At 35.9% G+C, this 23,689-nt stretch overlaps 2 protein-coding genes across 3 annotated transcripts in view; both read left to right on the top strand.

Annotated features, from left to right (window-relative positions):
• The first annotated feature begins 2,117 nt into the window (after positions 1 to 2,117).
• LOC145679378 (uncharacterized) lies at positions 2,118 to 3,038 on the top strand. Its single transcript, XM_081749961.1, has one exon. It carries the CDS (start codon positions 2,118 to 2,120, stop codon positions 3,036 to 3,038), a length of 921 nt encoding a protein of 306 aa, XP_081606087.1.
• A 4,324-nt stretch (positions 3,039 to 7,362) lies between these two features.
• LOC145678416 (uncharacterized) overlaps positions 7,363 to 23,689 on the top strand; it is a 133,089-nt gene continuing 116,762 nt past the window's right edge. For both annotated transcript variants that reach the window (XM_081748540.1, XM_081748539.1), the window contains exon 1: positions 7,363 to 7,543. The gene's annotated coding sequence lies outside the window, so the exon portion shown is untranslated. The remainder of the gene's footprint in view (positions 7,544 to 23,689) is intronic.

Raw genomic sequence — 23,689 nt, forward strand, 5'->3', positions numbered from 1 at the left:
ACACGTAGTTAATAGCAACCAGCTAATATGAGTTTTATGTGGGATATTTCGCAGCGTATTAACTGCCACCTTAGGAATCTAATGCTTAAGAATTACACGAATCTTCTACCTAAACAATACTAAAGTAGCGAAAATCTACATTGGAGTAGTAGTATGATACTTATCAAATTGGTTATTAGTTTCATGAGAGTAATTAGTTTCTGAAAATGGAGTTTTAAGATGTTCGAAAATATTCAGGAAGAAGTCAATTTTACAGCAGAGCCATTGATGACTTTCCACAGGAGGATCTGTTAAAGTAGAAGGGAAGTTATCTGGCTGAAAATGGGCTAAAATATACTTTTGTTGTATCTTTCTATAGGTTTAATTACGCCTACCAGTATGACCAAATAAAGGATTCCGGTTATATGTATATGTTCATTATCATTAGAACTATTAACCATAATGATTTCCACCTCAATCTGTGAGGCAATTTCAAATGACTGTGGAAAGGAGATTTCCAGCGCTTCGGTGAATTTACGGAGCATTTCTGGAGAAGTTTCTGTAAATTGTCAAATAAAATTCATGCAACATGTCCGTTCAAATGCCTGTAAATTTTTCGGTGAAATATCTGGAACTTTAGTTTAAGTATATGCAATTATTCCGGTAAAACTACTACAAAATTTCCGGTGAAATATTTAAATTTCAGGTGAAATTCATGGAATTATTCCGGTGAAATTACTGTAAATGTTTCAGTAAAATATCTAAAGGTCAGGTAAAATTCATGGAATTATCCCGGTGAAATTACTGCAAAGGAGGTGGGCGGATAAGGGCCATTTTTCGCCCATCAGACAACGGAAAGATGAAGTGTCCGATTCCGACAAGTTTGCAATGTATTTGTATACTAGAAGATATGTTGCATATGTAAAAATAATAGATACGTAATAAAGAAAATAGTAAGTCATAGAAATGAGTGCCCAAAAGGAGTTCGTTTCAGCGTTTTGCGACATTTTGGTAATGTTTGCTGTCTTTGATGAAGGCTTATAGGAAGGAGGAGTCGATGAACCAAAAATAAATCTGACTCGTCACAATATAACGCTATGTAACCTTTGATATGAGTACTAATTGATTTTGGTTCGGTGTGTCTTTCTACCTATTAGAGAACAAAATGTATTGCGCGAGAGTATAGAGCGATGACTACCGTTTATACGCTGTAATGTACGAGTTCAACTGGAGACTCCAGCTCTGATGTTATTTACCGATTGTGACTGGAAATACATGCTCAGCATCTCAATAAAATATATAAAGAAAATGTATTGTTTGCGCGGATGTGTGTGTGGGGCAGCAAAAATAGAGACAGCACGTTATGGAGTATTGAGAAGGCATGTCATTTCTGAAAGTGGTATGAGTAAAAGTGCGAGCAGGAAAACCAGTTTCAGAATGGCATGAAATTCTGCAATATATATATATATCGAAGAATCATACATACCACGCGTCAATGAATGGGGATTCATTGATACGTTATATTGCAATACTGAGGGAAAGATGAAAAACAACGACCAACAATAGCTACCTGATGTATCCGATCCAAGCTAATACATACCCATACCCACAAACACCCCACCTCACCCCCATATATATATATATATATATATATATATATATATATATATATATATATACAAAACGAGAGAGAGAGCAAAGACAGATATAGGCGAGCTCGTGTGTGTGTGTGTCAAGGTGTAGGAGTGTGGAGTCTGCGTCCTGTGCACCTAGATAAGCGCCACGGGCAGCAACTGTTGGAATTGCACATTTCCATTGCCCTATTTGCTGCGCTGCGATCGGAGTGTTCAGTCGTGTTGTGCCGCAATCAAACCATAGTTAAGAAGTGCAGATATCAATCGTGAGTTTGCAACTGTTTGTGCAAACATATATTAACGAACTGAATAAGACATAATGCCGAACGGCCAGTGTGATTGTAAAACCTGGCAAAGAAAATCTATGGCTTTTCGTACCTGTTCTAATAAAAAAATTATATCGATCCTGAGAAGTTCTAAAATTGCGATATACAGAGTGGTGCGAAGTTGTGCTCGAAATGCAGATCATATGCATGTCATGTGCTTCGTTCTCGAAGCACTCCTATGCCTTCGTCTGTTGTACAAAGAGATCGTGCGTCTACGAGTACTGCCGTCGACACCACCTGTAAGAGTCCTAAAATAGATTTAGCAATACCTCGTTGTCACAACTCTAATAGCTGTTGTATAATATGTAAGCGTAAGAAATACTTAGTAGCTGTACCAAAAACAGCTCGAACGCAGGCCTTTACAGAAACGGGAATCTATATTTCGTCGGGAAAACGCTACTGTAAAACGCATCTTACGGGGTCGGTATTTCGTGAGGAGGCTCTGCAAGCTGTACGGCCTGTAAGTGAGAAGACAACAATGCCTGCGAAAGATATTGAAAGTCTGATAAACGATATCAGAAAGATAGCACAGAAGAAAGGTATCGATTTCGACTCACCGGGACGACTTTCCGACTCCAAGTATTATACTTTTATGGGTATATCAATGTCTGATTTTAACTGTATTTATGACCTAGTAAAGTCCAAAATGCGTTCCTCAACACAGAGATCCTCTCGTACTTGTTTGGCAGTGCTACTTGTAAAGCTTCGAACGCGTCTCTCGAATGGTGTTCTATCTACATTATTCAATGTCAGAAAACGAAGAATATCATCTTCTGTGCACTCTGCACATGAGGCTTTGATGCAGAACTTTGTTCCACTATATCTTGGAACGGAACACATCACCAGAACACAGGTTATTGAAAACCATACGAGGCCTTTAGCACGACGATTATTCATTCCCGACGACGACAATGATCCTGTAGTACTTGTTGCTGATGGCACGTACATTTATATCCAGAAGAGTTCCCACTATTCCTTTCAGCGACGATCATTCTTGTTACACAAAGGAAGACCTTTGATGAAGCCTATGATGTTGGTCACGACGACAGGTTACATTTTGGATGTCTTTGGACCTTACTTCGCGCAAATAGTCCGATGAAATCACTAAAAAGTTTCCGGTGAAATATCTAAGGTTCAGGTGAAGTTCCTGGAAAATTCCGGTGAAATTACTGCAAACTTTTAGGGTGGAAATGTGGCGTCCCCGATTGCCATATATTTCACCGGAAAAATTCCGGTATTTTTTGTAGAGTGTAGATACAAAACAATCAAGCACAATGCGTGATACATTCCTCAATATTTTATCAAGTTTTAATTTATATATGACCAGGGGGTAAAAGTGCGACGGAACGCGGGAGGATGCCGTTCCCCAACCTCCATAAAATATACAAGGCGTTCCCCAGTTTCTAAAAAAATACAATGGGCAAAGATAGGCAAAGGGGACGGCGTGATATCATGCTGCTACCTACCGTCCTCCTACTTTTCAGATCCACTTTTACCCCGGCATATGACAATATTTGAACCAACTCATTTTACGAGATCTTCCTGCAGTTCAATTGACAATATATTTACAAATCTTCATCTAAATTGTTAAAGTTCCCAACTCTTAACATTGAATAATTAGTTACATAACATTGAATAACCATGTAGGACAAGCGTTGTATTTCACATATAGGGAAAATATACTATAACGAACATAAAATAGAAAACTTTCTCTCTCTGCTTGAAAGCGAAAATTTTGTAAATGATGAAACTGTCAATCCTAACGTTAATGACACGTACAGATATTTTATTTATAAATTTAAACTATTATTTGAAAGCGCTTTCCTTTATCTAATGGAAAACTAAACAACACACGTAACAAACCGTGGATAACACTGGCATTAGGGTTTCTAGTATGAACCTAAAAGAGCTGTTCAATCTTAGGAAACAAGCAAATGATTTAGAAATTCTTGATTATTATAAAAAATATAAATCCCTATACAAAAAGTTATTAATAAAGCCAAAAGGGACTATTATAGTAATAAAATATATGCACATAATAAAAGCAAAGAATCGTGGAAAATAATAAAGTGTGTGCTAGGAAAGAAAAATGAAAAACAAAAATATAGTTACGTATAAAAGGCAGTAACCCTAACAGCACAAGATGTGCTAGGCATGTGCCGTTTAGGTGTCCCATCTACTTTTCAGGTACCCGACCCTTGCCACATACGATATTCGTGTGCTAAGTATGTATTTCTGCTACCTACAGTTTTAGGTACTTGTTACACCTAATTGATATTTGCAACTATGTACCTCAAATATAGCATTTATATACCTGGCTCAGTTTCGCACTATAACAGTCATTTGTTTTTATGTCGTCACTTGGGACATATATCTGTCATATCCTAGGTACATCTTTTAGGGACATACTGTTTCAGATACCCTAACAACACAACATGTGCTAGACATGCGCCATTTAGGTATTCTAAATTCATCTCCCACATTTGATTCATTTGTAGCTTTTTTTTCCTAAGCGATTGTGTACTAGAAGCAACAAACGCATAAACTTTATTAGATGGGAACTGTCGCCAATCATTTGAAAGTGAATATGGAAGAACCATGAAATAAAGTAAATAGACAATCATCATTTTGTTACAAAATTACATGGCGAGCAGATTTTATCTGATCCCAAACGGTTATCGTCGAATATACGCGGTTAAAGGAGCACTGATTAGCCAAATTCAAAAGACCCCAACACTATTCCTTTACAAGCGACGTTCTCTTCACGGCTTCCTTGGCCAAGTAGAAAGAACACGCGACTAGTAATTCAAAGGTTGGTGGTTCGCGCCCACCTTGGGGTACGTTTTTTTTACTTGTTTAAAGTCGTGTTTAGACTCACCTTAATGTAAACACATTACACATATAGGCGATTTAGTATATTTTGGGGAAGTAATTTTGTGGTTCATTAACGCTTACGGCATGGGGAACATACCTAGAACATATTCGGCAAGTTCCCCAGGTACATATCAGGCATTTGCCTAGGGCGGATATAGACTGTGACTACCACTTGCCATCCATGTGGTTTCTCTCTCAGAGGTACATAAGACACATACTGGACACATTCCCATGTACCTGAGGGAACATGATAAGCATATGCCTGCTATGTAATTGTGCTGTCAGGGAACTTAACTACAAATGACCCAAATTTGATTTGTGAGTACTTAAATAATTACTTTTGTACCGTTGCAGAGAAAACTATACGTGATATACATACATCAAGTGACACAAGTACACTACAGCCGCTTAAGTACATCAGTAGGTCATTCTTCCTTACCCCAACTTCCCCATATGAGATCGTGCAAACAGTAAGTAAATTTCATAATAAAGAGTCTGTAGGAATGGATGAAATTCCACAGTTTCTTTTGAAGAAATGTATCCACATTATCGCACCTGCATTAGAAGACATCATTAATGAGTCATTTTCCCAAGGAATCTTAGTTTAATGTGCCATATTGAATTGTTTATTTCTTATTTTGTGTGTGTGTCTTCTTGTTTTAATGTTGTGTTTTGAGCACGGGCATATCTTTCGGGGTTTTTAAATACCCCCAGTTGAGTCGGGGATCCGGCGTTTTCCCGCAGGAAATGGTTAATATACAAACTCGGCTTTTGAGCACTGAGAGGAATAGCTCTCTACAATGCAACATATGGGGATATTTTTTTTATTTTTTCATAGAGCTGTCTCTCTATGTCCCTCCTTCCCGTAACTATAAAGAATTGCTTTTAGTCATTATGTAAACAGAAATGCAATCTTTTAGGCAACATACCCTCACTGTATTTCAACATTTAGATAGCCGGTATGTCGAGTCAAAATCGAAATAAAACATACCGCCTCTGTTTTCTTCCACTTCGAACATTGACTAAAACTCTCAGTCGTTAAATCCTTGTTCAAAAAAGGATGCAGAAACGAAATAGAAAACTACCGTCCCATATCACTTTCTTCTGTTTTTTCAAAACTTGTTGAAAAACTAGTATGTAAGCGACTACTAAGTTTCGTTACTGAACAAAACTTAATCACGAAAACGCAACACGGATTTATAAAAGGCAAATCCACAATTACTGCCATACATGAACATATCAATGTAGCTATAACGTTTGTTGATTAGAACGCCAATACTGTAGGCGTATATTGTGATCTCTCAAAAGCGTTTGATTGTGTGGACTATGGTATAATTTTTGGTAAATTAGAAAAATATGGCATTAGGGGTATTGCTTTGGAGTGGTTCAAATCATACTTGTACAATCGTAAAAATAGTACTAATTCTTCATATGGACGAAACAACTAAAAGTCTGAGGAAAATAAACTGAAATGAACGAATGAATAGAAAAAGTGTTACACAAGGGTCAGTGTTAGAACCAATACTCTCTTCTATATCTTTATGATTTATCCTTAAATATAGAGGAGGGCAATTTACTCCTTTTTGCTGGTGACAACAGTAATTGTAACTGAGAAAGATAGAGATAGCTTGACGATTGCGTGAAGGGTTAGCAATTACAATTGCTAACGACACGATAATTTATTGTATTACGCGGTAATTGTAATGTAAGATACATGATAACGAAAGTACGTCATAATAGACTAACATAATAATATATAAAGTCTGTTACACTGGAAAATAAAGTCTTTGGAAAATCGCAAAGAGCGACCTGACATTCATGTTCACAGTCATACCTCATTATTTAATTTTAATAATTACTTCATATATTTAATTATTACTTCATTATTATTAATCTGCTAGAATTAGCTACAGGCAGTGGAGAAACGCTTTCAAAATGCATTAAAATTACAAATGACATGTAAAAAGTGCCTTGCTGAGCGTACTTTGTAAAGGCCTAATCTCAGATCCGGGGCACCCCGCACCACGAGCTCTGCGGGGACCTTATTGCCGCCATTGCTTACACACATACATGCACCGTGTGTGAAGAGTGCTCTTAATCTGTAGTAAATATTGAGGCATGAGACATCACGTGCGAAATATCGTCTGAATCTGAATTTCTATTTTAAGCCATTTTAGCAAATTAATAGTAGGGATAACTAAATTTCTTGTGATGGGGAGATTTCAAACTTTCAATTTTGTCCATATCTGATGGTGCAGCAATAATTAGCATACTGTGCTACTTAGCCTACGCTCCTCCGAAAAAAAAAAAAAATTGTTGCACCACTGCTCCTCACGAACGTATTTAATCAATATTTAATAATTGTATTAAATTATTCGGAATCAGGAAATTTCGGATGGTCATTGGCCACCAACTTTTTCTTACTTTCGAAGCTTTACTGGATATTTTTAATCAATCTCGTTTTATAACCAATTTGTACGTAAAACAATTTCAGTGATGCGGTCGACATAGCTCGAGTGCAGCGTCCGTAATCGATTTTTTTTTTATAATGATAAGTAAAGTTGTTTCTCAGTAAACTGTGGTAAACAGTGCATGTTCTATTTAAAATTATTTACTATTTAATATTCATTTATCCAAGCAGAGTGAAACAAGGAACTTGGACGGTGGTTTCACTCGAAGAAAGACCCATTAGATGCAGAAACCAATTGTATATATTTTTGATTATTATAGGTAAGTTGAAGATGATAAAATTAATTCCTTCTATATAACATTTCTTGTGTTAAGCCCCGCCGGCTAATGAACATAAGTAACTGATCAAAAAATACGAATCGCTTGCCAAAGGCATTGCATTAAAATATAAATCAAATAAATTATAAGAAAATTACAAATGATAGCTAGTGGTTGAGAGGCTAAGTTGGGTTATGTTTCGTGAACAGTACTATGGTATTTGCATTAATGAAATATCTTAGTACAAAGCGCATTCTTACTGTTTTCATTTCTTAAAAAGTAGATGTTGTATTGGTACAGATTAACTTTAAGAGGGTTAAAACACCAACCGAATTCTACTAGATTACCATTAAAAAGTGCGAATGACTGTCTAAGCGCATCAGGGGTCCTAAGTAGGGTTGCCAACTCTGCATTCACTCATAAGCTTAATAGATACATTGTACAATGAGTGAGAAACTAAAATCGGTATTGATAATTTTTATTGTATTTACCAGTAACTGCCACTTCTTTAAAACTATCGAATCAGATGATCAAAAGTATATAATATTTACGTGACGATTCTGGATTTGGAAAATGAAATTTATTCTTTGAACTTCAACTACAGAAAAGTGCTTTAAGATACCCGCCTTGGTTATAGTTAAGGAGCCGTACTTCCCATTTAGGGAAGGACGAGAAACGCCATACTTTCAGGAATTATTCATTGACTATCTAGGATGTTACAAAGTAGGTAATAGACTGAGTTTTTGCCCTTGCACTTCGGATGTTTTTCTAGGAATATCTGTTTTCTTATATCGTATGGGAATAATAATGTGCCCTTGTACTTAGTGTATGACTATTGGGGGGGGGGGGAGAGTTTGAAAACACATATCGCATGTCCCGTGCACGTGGATACTTCTTACTGTTGCACTACGTAGAAAAACGATTCAGTTTGGTGTACAAGTAGTAATAGAACACAGAAGAAACGGAGATCACGCTGTATTCTCACTCCATGTTGAAGTGTGAATACAACATGATCTGGGTTTAATGTGTGTTCTATTACCACTTATACATGATATAGAATCATTTCTGTAGGTAGTGCAACAGTAAGATGTATCCTCGTGCACGGGAGATGAGAAGTAGCTGTTCTTAACTATTACCTATAAGTAATTTCAGTAAGGGTAAATTACTTATATTCGTGTGAATATAAGTAATTTCAGTCAGTTGATATCATTTTGAAATATATTTTGAATGGTAGTGAACATATTCTAAGTGTAATTATTTACTGAAGCGGAAGAATACAAGAATGCGAAGAAGGTGCAAATAAACGGTAGGAATGTTCTGTTCGTGTTAGCAATGGACGTTTGCGATGGATGTAATGAAAACATACGGTTTTATTAAAAAGAATTGTGTGCTAAAGAGCGTCATATTAGAAAGTTTTTGCAGCGTCATGTTATGTTCAAACGTAAAATCAAGTTGCGAAGTGTGGAAAAGAAGTAAAAGTTCAGAAGACATGAATTTCTCCTCGCAGTGGGCCATTTGTACCCGGGAAAGCAGTGAAGCCATTTTGAAGGTTAAGAATTATTAGGATTATTTAAGTGTTTTGAATGTAAAAATTGCGGATATTTTATATATTTTTCCACTATCCTCGTTTATGCGTATGCCCCCCATTACTGACGCGCCTGCTACCTACTGACGCACCCTGCTGCACTCCTGCCCTGACTCGGTTGGATGGCATTCGTGCTTTTTTACTGGCCACCTAGCACAAGTTGGTTCGTGGTTTATGCATTAGCTCCTCATTTAGTGCATATTCTGCAAAGAGAAACCGGAATATACAATAACTGTATGAAAATTTGGTAGAGCCGTCTGCTCGAGTAATGCCAAATTTTCCCTGATACAGTCCCTGTCATCTTTTTAAAATTACTGGTATTTAAACTGATGAACAAAATATATTAATCGTTGATAGATGGTGAAAGGTGATAGTTTTGGATTTACAGAATGAAGGAATTTACTTTTTAAATCTATACTTTGAACTAGATGAAATTGCTTCGAAATAGATACAAATTTTAAAAAAATAAAATAAAATAAAAATAAATAAAATAATAAATAAAAAAATCGGTCATAAAGGGGCTGGTAAGAAGTTTGTACCGGTCACCGGCTTTAATCAAAATAATTGCAATTTTTGCGGCCAGGCCGGTGTAAAATCGGCCAGTTGGTATCCCTAGTCCTAAGGTAAGGTTGCCAAATTTTATAAACGAAAAACCGGGACATCAATCTTACGCTACGTGAGGTCAGAGTTCCTACTCATTTCATCATAATCAATTAATTATTTGTCCAAAACAATAAGTCCACTTCTCCTGACATGACTTGCTACTTCAAATGTCTTTGTCCTTGATAAGTATTGTTTCTATTTGTTGTTTCAAGTATGAGAAGTGATCGAACAATATTGAATCTTCATTGATTGACCATTTGTAGAAATTAACCGTCTCTTGCACTTCAATCCACGCTGGTGCGGAACGTAGCAGCGTCCATTTGAAGAAAAGTCCTTGAGTGGTATTATGCAATCTTTAAATAAGCAGAACATATTTCATAGAACTCTCCCCTTCTACAACTAATACTTCATCTTCTGCTTTCTTCACCAAATATTTCACTTTCAGAGGTAGAAACCTTTCTTTCGTTTAGTTTATCAATGTAAGTGTGTCCTCTAAAATTACAACTTCTATTAAACAGTCTTGGAACGTAACGTAACGCAAGCAACGCGTTACTTTTTAAGTAACGTTTCCTAGTAACGCATTGCATTTTCCTCAAAGTAACTCTAACGGTAACGCGTTACAAATTTTTAAGTAGCGCACCTGGCTTGCGTTACATTTCGAATGAATAATTACACTATATATATATATATATATATATATATATATATATATATATATATATATATATATTATATTTTTTTTTTTCGGAAACAAATTTTTCTTTCTTGTAAGTGAATTTCTCAGAATGAAGAAATGGAGCATGAACTATGTCAGTGACCGACATACAGAGAAACAGATAAGATGTTAGTGGCACTTGGTGTTTTTGGAAGATGATTACAACCTCAGAGAAATCACGTGTACTGAATGCAAGCACCTGTAAGATTTTGTCATAGATTTTGCATTCTATCCGTACAATACATTCAGCAAGTAAACTACAAGTGCAATGGTGGTCTATTTTACTTTGATTGGTGTTGTTTTTATAAAGATCTAGAACAAAAATATTTTAAAGCTCGAACTTTTTAAAGAATACTTTTTCTTAAAAGCTGAGGATAACGGTGGACAGATTTAAAAGTAAAGTTTCTGAGGTGCCCCGCGGGGAATATGTGTCAACAACTAGGGTGCCATAATTAACGATATACAGTAAGGGGTTAATATGAATAAACTGTGTTCTCATGAGCAGGTCTACCTTATTAGAAAATAGTTTGTTGATGGTATGTAATATTGGAGTTCTTTCAGATCAGTTTGCTTATCCTAGTGTTCCGTTGATTATAAAGTTTAGAACAACTAGCTCTAAAAAGCATGTATCGATTTTAGAGTTACTGGCAAGTTTCGATTCACCCCCAGTTCATGTGTTATTTTTATTAGTTATAGTGCAATGCTGCTCTATATTCTGTATTTTTAATTTTTACATAACAGTGTTATTATTATATAAATAATTTAGCAGAATTAATAATAAGCAGTCATTTTTTCTTACGAAGTATGACATTTTAGTCAGTGTTATATTATATGAAACTGTTCATATAGCTGTCAAGTAAGAATTTGTTCTTGCATCTACATAAAGCGATTCAGAACGTGCAATATTGCGTTTATAAAGTCAGCGAAGCACATCACATTTCCAATAAAGTAACTTTCAAAATAAAAGGATTTAGCAACACCTAGGCAACTATTATTAACCTATAGTTCTAAACATTTACAATAATTGAAGGAAATCAATGATTAATAATAATAATAATAATAATAATAATAATAATAATAATAATAATAATAATATAGTAGTAGTAGCAGGGTTTGAAAAAACCCGGGCTTTTTTGAAAAAGCCCAACCCACCTGGGCCCATATGGGTTTTTTCGGGTATTTTCGGGTTTAATTGGTTTTTTACGGGTTTAATCGGGTTTTTTCGAAATATTTCAATGTCTTTGGGGTAAAAGTGTTAAAATGTAATTTATATTTCAAGATTGTTATTGTCACAACTTGCAACAATTTTCTACTCACTGCCGTTTTGAAAAAAGGGCCGCCATTTTGAAATTTTACAATCGATCGCCGAGAAAATCTATACAGCAAATTTAGCATATCTTGTGCTTCCACCGTCAAAATTTCAACTTAAAAGACTGAAAATTGCGCTTCGTAGCGTAGATACTTGCTGGTTTGAAAAAATGGCCGCCATTTTGACGTTTTGCGTTGGTATGCCGCCAAAATCTATACAGGAAATTTAGAGTATCTCGTGCGTGTACTCTGAAAATTTTAACTTAAAAGGCCGAAAGTTGTACCCTGCAGTGTGTGTGATAGAGGCAGACAAACGAATTGAGTTGATTTTGAGTTTAACGTCCCTTTCAGCAGCGAGGCTATATGAGACGGGACCTAATGATTAAACTGGAATCCGAACCACATGAGCTCCCTCCGGGAAGCAAACCCAGGTCACTCACGCTGAAGACGCGTACACTAACCGCTTAGTCGTGAAGGACCTCGGCAGACAAATGAATAAATGTAGATCAAGTCATCCAGAAGCCTGACTGACGTTCGCCAAATATGAATACCAAAAGGGGTCTATTAAATTTAAAATAAATATACAATTCATGTTGTATGAAATAAATAAATGTTTCAAAATGTCTTGCACGAAATTAACATCTTCCAACGTAAATAAACCTGCCATATTTTCTCCATGAGAATACGGGACACCTCAGATTCCCCCCCCCCCCCAACTTTCCAACACAATGAATTGAACTATAGTATGGTTATGAACAAAAGTGTAATAGGCCGCGTTGGCTCAGCGGTAGAGCGTCCCTAGTGCATGGGGTCCCTAGTTCGATCCCAGATCGCGCCAAGTGAGCTTTGTAGTGGACAAACACCTTGTGCATGGATTTTCTCGGGATTGTCACGTTTCCTCCCACTTTCTTCATTCCGTCATTTCATTCATTTCTCATCATCACCGTCACCTTGAGCATAGCTGGCATAACCGTGAGACTAAAAGTAAAAGATTTCATTATATTTAATTTTAATTTTTTTTTTCAAGAATATAATTGGCGAAAGTTCGCTAAGTAGCAGCTGCTTTTCTCTCTTCGTACCCTGCAATTAATTGTATAGACTGAAGATGCCTAAAAACTTAAGATGTGCTATAAAAATGCTTTAAAGGAAAACAATATGCAAGTTATTTAAATCAGTGGTATAATCTACCTTCAATATTCTTCGCGCGTTTAGCAATATTTATTTACATGGCTGTATTTGTCAAAACTACGTTCGTCAGTTTAATCTGATGAAAAGCTGATTTTTCTCCCTGTGTCGTGTGTAGTTGTCAGGACCAGATTTACATTTTTCTAAGACCTGGACCAAACCACAATTCTGTGCCCTAGCCTCTGAAAAAGATTATAATTCTTGTTAACTTATCTAATGTGTTGCTGGAGAACAGGTCAGCCATCTTCCCTGTTTGTAAATGTAGAAACACTCAAAGTCTTTTTTTTTATTATTTTTATTTGTTTATTTATTTATTTTTTTATTTAAGGTTCCGGAGAGTATCCGAGTTTCCATCAAGTTCAATGGAAAAAGTGGCATTGCAAATTTCACTCGCTATCAAGTCGAACAGGGTGGTGTAATAACTTCCTCGAAACTGCTACATGCAACAGCGTACTGTTCATTCACTAATTACAGGATTCCCAGCCAATGTCAGAATTTTTTGTTTTTCACTTTTCGAATAAGCTGATATTGATAGTAGAAATGTAGCGGAGTTAAAATACGGACATTTCCCTGTCCCGACTAAATTTACGGGGACGCGGGACACTCGGGGCCCAAAAACGGGACTTTTCCGTTTTTTACGGGACGTATGGTAGGCTTAAGCGTAATAAATAGTTTTATTGTTGAAGTATTCATTTCCGATCCTTCTGCGTTTAATTTGGGAATTTCCCGAGCACTTCTTTCACGGCGTGTACATAAAAACTTCCACTAGTACGGAAATTTGAACACAGCACTTGAAATAGTAAGCGTTTCATAGTCTTCGGAACCCCGAGCTTTAAGCTTCTTAAATTTGACAAGAATTTTTACGCTATTGCTGGTGTTGATTCTACAGACTGCTTATTTGAATAGTAGCAACAAATGACTGAACTAAACTGTTACTGTTCAACCAGATTTTAGTTGAAAAAACTTGTGTTTTACAGCAAATGTAAGAAATAATATTAATAGTTTTATTAATGTATTTACATATGTACTATTAATACCGGCACCTATGACCTTAAAGCCGTCAAACGTATGAGTTATAACGTCCCTCGGTGTCGATGAGCACACGATTCACGGAAAATATTTTCTAAAGTACAAAATTGCTTATTTTACTTCAAAAGGCTATAAACATAATCCATACATTAAATTGTTCTATAACTATCTCAAGCTAAGGTAAGTTTTTTTTTTAATTCATTTAGTGCATTCAGAACTTTATAAAGGTCTTAATGTTGAATGTTGTTTTATACCTTAACGTATAATTCGCCCAAGGAAAGTCTAAAATCTGATAAAAATCACTTACAATGTGATCACCTTAGTTGTACCAATAATATACTAACAAATAGGTCAAAAACCCAGGTGGGTGTTAAAATGTTTTTTTTTTCAGGTGGGTCCAACCCGAAAAAACCCACCGGGTTTTTTCGGGCTGGGCCCGCTTGGGCAAACCCTGAGTAGTAGTAGTAGTACGGAAAATTGAAGCAATAAGATTTTTTTACGTATTCAAATTTTCGGAGCTAAAAGTAAAGCGTTGGTAACGCGTTACTTTCGGAGTAGGGTAACAGTTACTTTTTGGGGGCAAGTAACGCGTTACATTTTAAGGAAAAGTAAAGTAACTTGTAACGCGTTACACTTTTACAAGTAACTTATCCAACACTGCTATTAAACTAATATATTCTTTTTCTGTTTTAAGTGTTTGTCTGTTGAACACACTCATCTGGCTTTGTACAATCCAAAGATATGGTTCACTTATCGGAATTTCAAAGTGGGTTCTTAAAATTTTTGTTGCCTTTTCTTCTAAGAGGAAAATGTCAATATTCTCTCTGCTGCAATAAACAAAGATAACCATCTAGATTTTGCATGTGACAACAATATGCGGTATTCTACATCCATAAACTCGCAAAACTTGTAAAGACGCTCCATGCGTGCAATAAGTACATATAGAAAAGTAATTGAAAAGTTGAATTATAACTGTCTTCACATCAACAGTTAAAAGATCAGCTTCTGTCCTCACCATATTATGAAGTATATGAGCTGGGCATCCGACATCCAAAAATTTGGATTCAATTCACTCTTCAATTTTGCGAACACATTGTTTGTACCTGTATGTCGAATACCACCAAAGTTTGCATTTGCATTATCACCACAAAACGCAATGCATTTACTCGTATCAATGTTATTTTCTTCTAATATATTAACGCAGTAAATGCTGGTTTTACAGGCTGTTTCATTTTTTAACGAATCTGGTTACGGTGATGCCATTTTTGGTGTAAAGTATTGAACAATCAATGGGAAGACTCTCTGCTGACGTTTGTAGCAATACCGCAAAATAGTAGACATTTTCTATATCATCACATATTTATTTCGTAGTGTCATTAGTCAAAATGGATTTTATTATCGCTGTTCCATTAGTTCTCCCTAAAGCTATGTTCATTGCTGTTTTGGAATTACTAAAAATTTTAAGAGTTTAACCTACTAGTGCAGTCCATATATTTGAATTATATATGCTTGGAAGCACATCGTTAATTCAGCCGCTTGTACAAATTTTTCCTGTTTGGAAGATTTGAAATACTAGCTGACTACATTATGCTTTTCGCATGCTATGTGGTTTTTGATAATCGCTCTTCCCCCATGCGCTATATTAATGTAACACTTACACATTTTACACCCCACTTCATGGTCATTTCTTTGTCGTTTTATAAATTGCCATTCCATTGCATATTTCTCCTGAAAAGAACACTTGCGCTTGGGCATGATGGAAACATTTTATACATCAGAGACCAACAATGTGGAACAAGAATGTTGACTTCACTCTACACCGACCAGGGAATTCAATTCACTTTACTTCACTTGCAAAAATATGTAAAGTATACCCAGTAGACTGGATAAAACGCTTGATTATAAAATTGTGCCTTAGAAGACGGCAGACAGAACGAAATAGACAGTTTGAATGCAGTTAACATGCATTGACTGAGAGCAGTATCGCCATTTTTGAGTTCCAACAATAATGCAATTTGCGCTGCGATTGAAGTATAAAATAACTAGTGATTAAGCCCGTCACCGGGTAAAACACGTTTTTTTCAATTGAAAGTCATATTCAAGAAATTATTGCCATAACATACGTCTCTCTTGAATGTATTTTTTTAAAATTCTTTACTTTTTACCCTCTGGAAACTAAACAACCCATAGGAAGAGGGGATGTGATTTTCCAACTCCATGTTGTGTATTTAGTAAAATTAATTGTGTAATCGTGTGTTTTGCCGTTGTTAAAATTCTATAAACCCAAGTATTCATTTGCATTCATCCCAGCTTTACTACGGCAAATCACAATTACATCCGCACTTATATCTTATCGAAAAACCGAAGCTGGCCACATACGGTTGATAAAACATAAGTACCGTAAAATAGAAATACCGTATTTACTCGCGTAATTTTCGCACTTTTTTAAACGAAAAAAATTGTTTTGAAACAAGGTTGCGTAAATTATGCGGAAAAAAAATTAGCCACATCAGTGAAGATCATCTAATTTTTTTTCCCAGTCAAAATAGCACGAAAATACCGGTACACATTTTCTTTGTAGCAAGAATTGACAACAAACAACTAATTCTAAATTTGTAGAAAAACATTAAAAAATTGATTAAGAAGTTTCTTACCTTAGAAATCACTGTCAAATCCTCGGGTGCGCAAATTACGCGAGGAAAATAAAATACACAGAAAATGCCCGTCAAAATTGTGATGCGAAAATTATGCGAGGGCGAAAATTACGCGCGTATTTACGGTATGTGTAAATGATTAATTTTAGCACAAATATTAAGCGGTTAAGTTACTTTTGTTCGATATTCTTTAATTTTTCAACCTTCCATTTCATTTCTATTTGCTTTCTTTCAATAAAAAAAAAAGTGGCTAGGTGGTTCGAATAATTCATGTTTCACTTACTCACGATAAATCTTCGACCGGTCAGTTGTTCCACTGTTGATACCACTCGGGTCCTGGCGTCGAATCCGCTGGATGTAAACAAGATCCACAAAAGTTCCTGTACTAGAGCCGAAATAAGCTTGGAGCTGCGTCAACTAGTCTTGAAGGTTCAATGTAATTCCCTAGTGGCAGGAATAAAACGACCATCCAAGCTGAGGCCACAAACGAATGTTAAAGTGCTAACACGTATTACGAGTCACTTTACATGAGACTTTTACACACTGTTAGAATCATTATGTTTGCACGGCTGCGTAAATATCACTGTCGATAAACTCTGATAATTAACTTTCACATATGCCAACGGCGATTCAGCGTGTGAAGCTCAACCCATACAAGGGGAGCGCTTACCTGCTGCCTTTAAAACAATGCACCCCACTCGCCTTGGTGGGTGCTTTTCGAAGTGACAAATAGGCACGCGTACCAAACACACACTGAGCGTTATATTTAGCAAACCAAGGCTTGTACAGGGTGCGGCACGTAAAACCGGCCCGTAAAGTGAACACATAAATTGAAATGTAATGTATTGAATCTCCTGGTTGACTTTCGAGGACTTCTTGTCATTATTTCCTCCACCTGCATCTTTAATTCAGGTGTGCAGACAGATGGTCGTCTGTTCCTGGGAGCATTTTGAACCGATCCTGTACGCCGCCATTTTTCAATCAATTCCTGAATGGTGCTTTTTGCTGGCACAGAATGTCCTGGAAATTTCTCCCGAAACAAATTCTTTGTTTTCACAAAAGATCCAGTGAGAATGAACCCTTCAACAATGGCAACACGCTCGGGTATCGAATACGGCATTATCACACACTGACACACCCGGCTTAACACAACGAGGCCTTTTCTCAACTGGTTTCGACAAGTTACACTGGCTGCGGCTGCACGTGACTGCTGCAGGTCACGTAAGTCGACCCGACCTCGACACGCCATCTCTTGGTAGGAAGGTAGATTACTGAAGTGTTGCCAAAAACACAATATACCAGAATATTACGACGGGCCGGTTTTACGTGTCGCACCCTGTATATGGTCAACCGGGAAAATCTCGATTTTCACTCCTAACGTCGGGACCAGGATTATCGTCCAATGAGCTTTTGGTTATAAAAGTACGTAGGTGGAAAGTGATTGTCCCGAAAATCAGGCTCAAAGGAACATTCACTGAGCATGTTATTATCACGTGAACAGCCCTTGTTCCTCGACCATATATGGCCGTAAAAGTCGAAGTGAGGCCTACCAACACAAATGTACAAAATACCAAACTGATGAAGAAAGCTTCAAGATTGTTCCTTCTATATACGAGGGTAGGTTAATAAAGTTCGAAATTAAGTCTGTCTTTCCCAATGTCTTTTTAATTCGAAAAAATGAGCTTCGGGTCGGTGATAATTGGCTACACAAATCTTCCCAAAACCTTCGGTTTTAGGTGAAATACTAGTTCTTGCATTTTGAATTTTTTTTTCAATCTGAAGAACGAAAACCGGGACAAGCAGGCGTCCCGAAAGCCTTTTTCGGGACAATTAAGTCTTTCATTAAAACCGGGGATTCCATAGGACGTATTGTCTGTGCAACGAAAGCTGGCGTCTGATAGATAATAATAATAATAATAATAATAATAATAATAATAATAATTTTATTGTCCTTGAATCAATTATGGCAATAGACAACGTCAAAATATACATCAAAATTACAATATGTTAACTTTCACATTTAATTTGCGTAAAGTATTCATCTAATGAATAAAACGGTCTTTCTATTAGCCAGTTGTATAATTTATGTTTAAACACATTCATGGGACTTGAAGATAATTCACTTGGCAACCCATTATACAATTTTATTCCTAGTACATCATAGTTGTTCTTCGACTTTGTACCTTGTATTGTACGAATGCAAGTTGTATCTGCACTGTAATTCAGGTAGTCTGTTTTTCACAAACAAAATAGCTGTATATATATATATATATACAAATTTATCACAGTTAATATTCTCAAATTTCTAAATAAAGGTTTACAATGCGCTGTTTGATGTGAATTTGTCATAATTCTAATTACTTTTTTCTGTATTAATAGGATATCATTGATACGTGAAGCATTTCCCCAAAAGAGTATACCGTATGAGACAATACTTTGAAAGAATGCAAAATATGCAGTTCTTACGTAACCATCCGACACATAATGTTTCAGTCTTTTCAGAAGGTAGACAACTCTAGATAATTTACTAGCTATATACTGAATATGTGGTTCCCATGATAACCTACTATCGACATAAATACCCAGAAATTTTACACTATTTGTGATGTCAATATTTGGAACTTCTCTCAAGTCGAATAACATGTGTTGTGTTTTACTTCTATTGAGATGAAAACAATTAGCTTAAAACCACTTACTTGCTTCAGTTAAAACGCTATTTGCCAAGTGTACAAGGTTATCTACACCGTGGTTTATGTTCACAAAAGTGGAGTCATCAGCATACAATATTGATTGAGCTTGTACAAAACTTGGTAGATCATTGATCATTATGGTAAATAACAATGGACCAAGCACCGACTCTTGAGAAACGCCACACTTTAGACTTTTCATTTGAGACTGTATACCGTTTGTAAAGACAACTTGCTTTCGTTCTTCCAAATATGTTTGAATTAAGGTCAGTCCAGTGCCATTTATACCGTAACTAGTTAATTTATTCAAGAGTAGACTGTGGTCTACGCAGTCAAAAGCTTTGCTCAGGTCACAAAATGTAGCATGAGCAAAGAACCTATTTTCAAAAGCTTGTGTAACCTCTCTCACCAGCACGTCAATGGCGTTAACTGTTGATAGGCCTGCCCTAAAACCAAATTGAGACTTACTTATTAAGTTATACTCATTAAAAAACTTACTCAGCTGAGAATACATAGCTGTCTCTATTATTTTTGAGAAAATAGGGACTAGAGAAATTGGTCGGTAACTACTTGGATCACTCTTATCACCTTTCTTATGGATTGAAACTACTTTACTTACTTTGAGCACACTTGGAAAATATCCCTCAATTAAGCATTTATTGATACAAAAAGTGAGTGGAAATAATATATGATCTATTACTTTTTTAATTATATTATTTGACAAATCATATATGTCAGTACTTTCAGAATACTTCATTTTGTTGACTATATCATATATTTCATTAGGAGTAACACTTACAAAACTAAATCTATAGTTGGTATGCTGTACACGGTTTGGTATAGTGGTGTTTGACCCTGGTGTAGTTGAGCATGCTACATTGCTACGTATTCTGTCAACAGATTTAATAAAAAAAATATTTAATTCATCGGATGTTATAGGAATTGTTTCTTTCTTATTCTCGTTTGCAACAGAATTTATTACCTTCCATGCGGCTTTACATTTATTACTTGATGCTTCAATGTTGTTTATGATGTGTGTTTTCTTAGCTGTAATTATAGCAAGCTTGTATTCCTTGATATATGCATTTTTATTTGTTTTAGACTTTACATTATTATATCGATTATACAGTATCATTAGTTTACATTTCATATTAGCTAATTTTGGAGTATACCATTTCATTTTGTTGTTTCTGTTTCCCTTTCTATTGTTTTTAGTAATAACTTTACATTTCCTTTTTGGAATTTGTGAGTTGAAAATTTGAAGGAATACATCAAGAAAACGTTTGAAAACCTCATTGGCTGATAGTGTGTTTCCATAAACATTGCTGGAGCCGCCTAGGTAATCGACCCAATTTACATAAGATAAGGCAGTTTTAAAATTTAACAGTTTATCTTCAGTTAATGGCTAGTGGTAACATATCTTACATCTGTAATATGAGAGTTTCGAAATTCTTCTTATCTATCTTAAGTAAAACCAAATTATGATCGGAAAAGGCAAAGTCTATAACTGTACTAGTAGCATAAGCTCTATTAATATTTGTTATTATGTTATCTAAGCATGCAGTACCTCTTGTGGACTTACTATTTACGTAGTAAAAGTTAAATTGTCTTAAAATATTTTTGAATTCAGTGACTGTCTATTTATTAGTTGTTACATCAAACTCTACATTAAGGTCTCCCCCAATAATAATCTTATAGTTATTAAAATTAGGCTTGCTAAGATAATTCAATAAATTTTCAAGTTTGTCTAAGAATTTAAGGGGGTCTCCATTAGGGGATCTATACAGAGATACTATAATTAGTTTTATATCACCAATGACGATTCCTGAAAATTCAAAGTTTAGTTCGTCAGAAAGGTGCTCAAGATTTAACGAATTACAATATCTTCTAATTTCGGTACTTAGATATATAGCTACCCCTCCTCGTATGTAACGCTTTCTACAGTAACTATTTACTAAGTGATAATTATCCAGTTTGTTAAATTTAATATTATCTTCGTGACACCAATGTTCAGAGAAACAGATAACATCGATATCATTCTCATTGGCCACTTCATTTAGGGCCAAAGTTTTCATATCAAGACCTTGTATATTAATATATCCTATACTATAATTGTAGTTATCTCTTAAACCTAGTATACTCTTGGACACATTAGATTTACTATTCACAATAGGGTGTACCATTCTTGCTCGATCTACCTCAGTTACTACTACCCGTTTTTTGGAAGTACCGGTATAACCCTACCTAATGTACTTTTACAAAAATCTTGGTTTAGGATTATTTCTACTATTTTATCATATACATAGGATTTGCCCAAGCTATTTAAATGCAGACCATGAGTTGTATGAAAATGACTACCAATTTTACTTATATCTACAAACTTCACATTAGTATAGTGTTTGCAAAGGATGGAGAGTTCTTGATTCTCACTGTCAACCTCACTATTAACACATGACCAACTTGGTAAATCATAACGATGCGGAACAGAAAGAACCACCACATTTGTATTCCGAAGTTCTATCAATCTGCGCTTAAGATACAACCTCAATTTATTCGTTTCGTTTTTCGCCACACCATTTGTTCCCGCCATCAAGACCACGACATCATTTGCACCCATGTTTGAACACATTCTCTTGCAATTTGCAGTTACCGCCATAAATTTTGCCCCCGATTTTACAACATCGGTAGCATTGAATCCTCTTGTCAATTCCGTAGCAATATTTCTACCTTGGCTATCAGCGAACAGTTGTATTTTAGGTTTCTTTTGACAGTTATTACTTACTACACCTCCACACATTTCATAATTGTTTCTACTAAGTCCGCCCTGCTCCCTACTAACCTCGTTTTGTTTCGGAACTGTAACTATATTATCCACGTCTACTCCTTCTTGTAGTAACTTAAACCTATTTTGAATCGGGAAAGGAGAAATGCAATTATATTGCTGGGTTTTGCATGTGTTCTTTTTAGAGGCAGTCTCCCACCTTCTATGCCCATTATTTGCGTCCGTATATCCATTCTGTGTATAATTATCAATAGGCCTTGCACTACTATGTTCTTTAAGTTTGTCATTTTCAACTTGTAATTTTTGCAGGTCCTGTTGTAAAAGTGTTATAATCTCCAGCAGGGATTTTCTATCGCAATGTTTACAGTCATTTGTTTCATCTTCATAGTCTTGATCCTTCACCCTATTGACATCATTACTGACACAACTGGGACACCACCATTCCGTATTTTCATCTGGAAGGTTATCTTCCTTTATTCTAACACATTTAAAATGATTCCACTTATCACATAAATCACACAGAATTCCATTTCTCACTGTTTTACCACACTTTGTACACTTATAATCACAGATCACTTGATTCTTCTTAGGAGATCTTTTAAGGACGCGACTTCTCTATTAGGCGCCATCTTATAGCAGCATATGTAGTAATCTAGTAAATAACACGAGACGAAGGATTGTTAGCCAATCACTGCAGTATTCTTTCACGCTGTTGCCGGTAGTTGAGGGTTGAATCTTTTGTGAAATAGTTGTTTTAGTGTGTAGTAGTGTGTGCTGTATTACTAAGTGTTCTTTCCGAGTTAATAATACGTTAAGCGATGGTTGTGAGTGGTTTTAGTGTGTGCTGTATTTACAAGATAAATATGACGGATGAAATTCTAGAGTAACAATGAAAAACAAAAGTGGTTCAACATACAAAAATCAGTCACGTTAAATGATATAGCTATAACACTTGGTGCTATTTCCACGACGAGAAAAAGAATAAAGCACCCCTGTTATCCTACTTTAAATTTTCTCCTTGATTCGTTATGGAAAGATAGGATACGTTTTTGGAACAGGGAATCGTTACGAGTGTCAACTCCTCGGAAAGTACTTTAGATAGATTTTTGATATAAGAAATCGTGCAGGTTTACTTTTGGCGCACCACTCGAAATAATTGTTGAAATATTAAAATTCTTTCACTAATTTTCTTCTTATTGTTTCCTAAATGATTTGCTGTGGGCAACATGAAAATATCTTACATGGCATACATAAAGGGGGGCATCAGAGGCAGTTGTTGAAAAATTACAATTTCTTTTACGATTTGTGAATAAATACGGCATCTAGATGTATGCATAAAACCTATCGTGCAAAAACACGAAACAACCTGTGCTAGGTGGCCACTAAATAGCATTAATCAAGTCAGAGCAGGGCAAAGCTGAGGGGCCCGAGAGTTAACGAGGGAGTGCGTCCAAAGGGAGCAGGTGCGTCAGCAAAGGTGGGCATACGCGTAAACGAGGGTGCTAAAAACTAGTGGGTTTTGGCAATGAGAGTTTCAGTAGTACTTGTCATGGTTTCATACTGGTAGCGCTTCACATACAAGACGGCTTCTGTACACTGTG

This window comes from Thermobia domestica, chromosome 2, assembly GCF_964235325.1.
Source record: "Thermobia domestica chromosome 2, izTheDome1.hap1.1, whole genome shotgun sequence".
Taxonomy (NCBI): Eukaryota; Metazoa; Arthropoda; class Insecta; order Zygentoma; family Lepismatidae; genus Thermobia; species Thermobia domestica.

Excerpts from the sequence above, each read along its gene's own strand:
- LOC145679378 (XM_081749961.1), top strand. The coding sequence starts at position 2,118 with ATGCCTTCGTCTGTTGTACAAAGAGATCGTGCGTCTACGAGTACTGCC.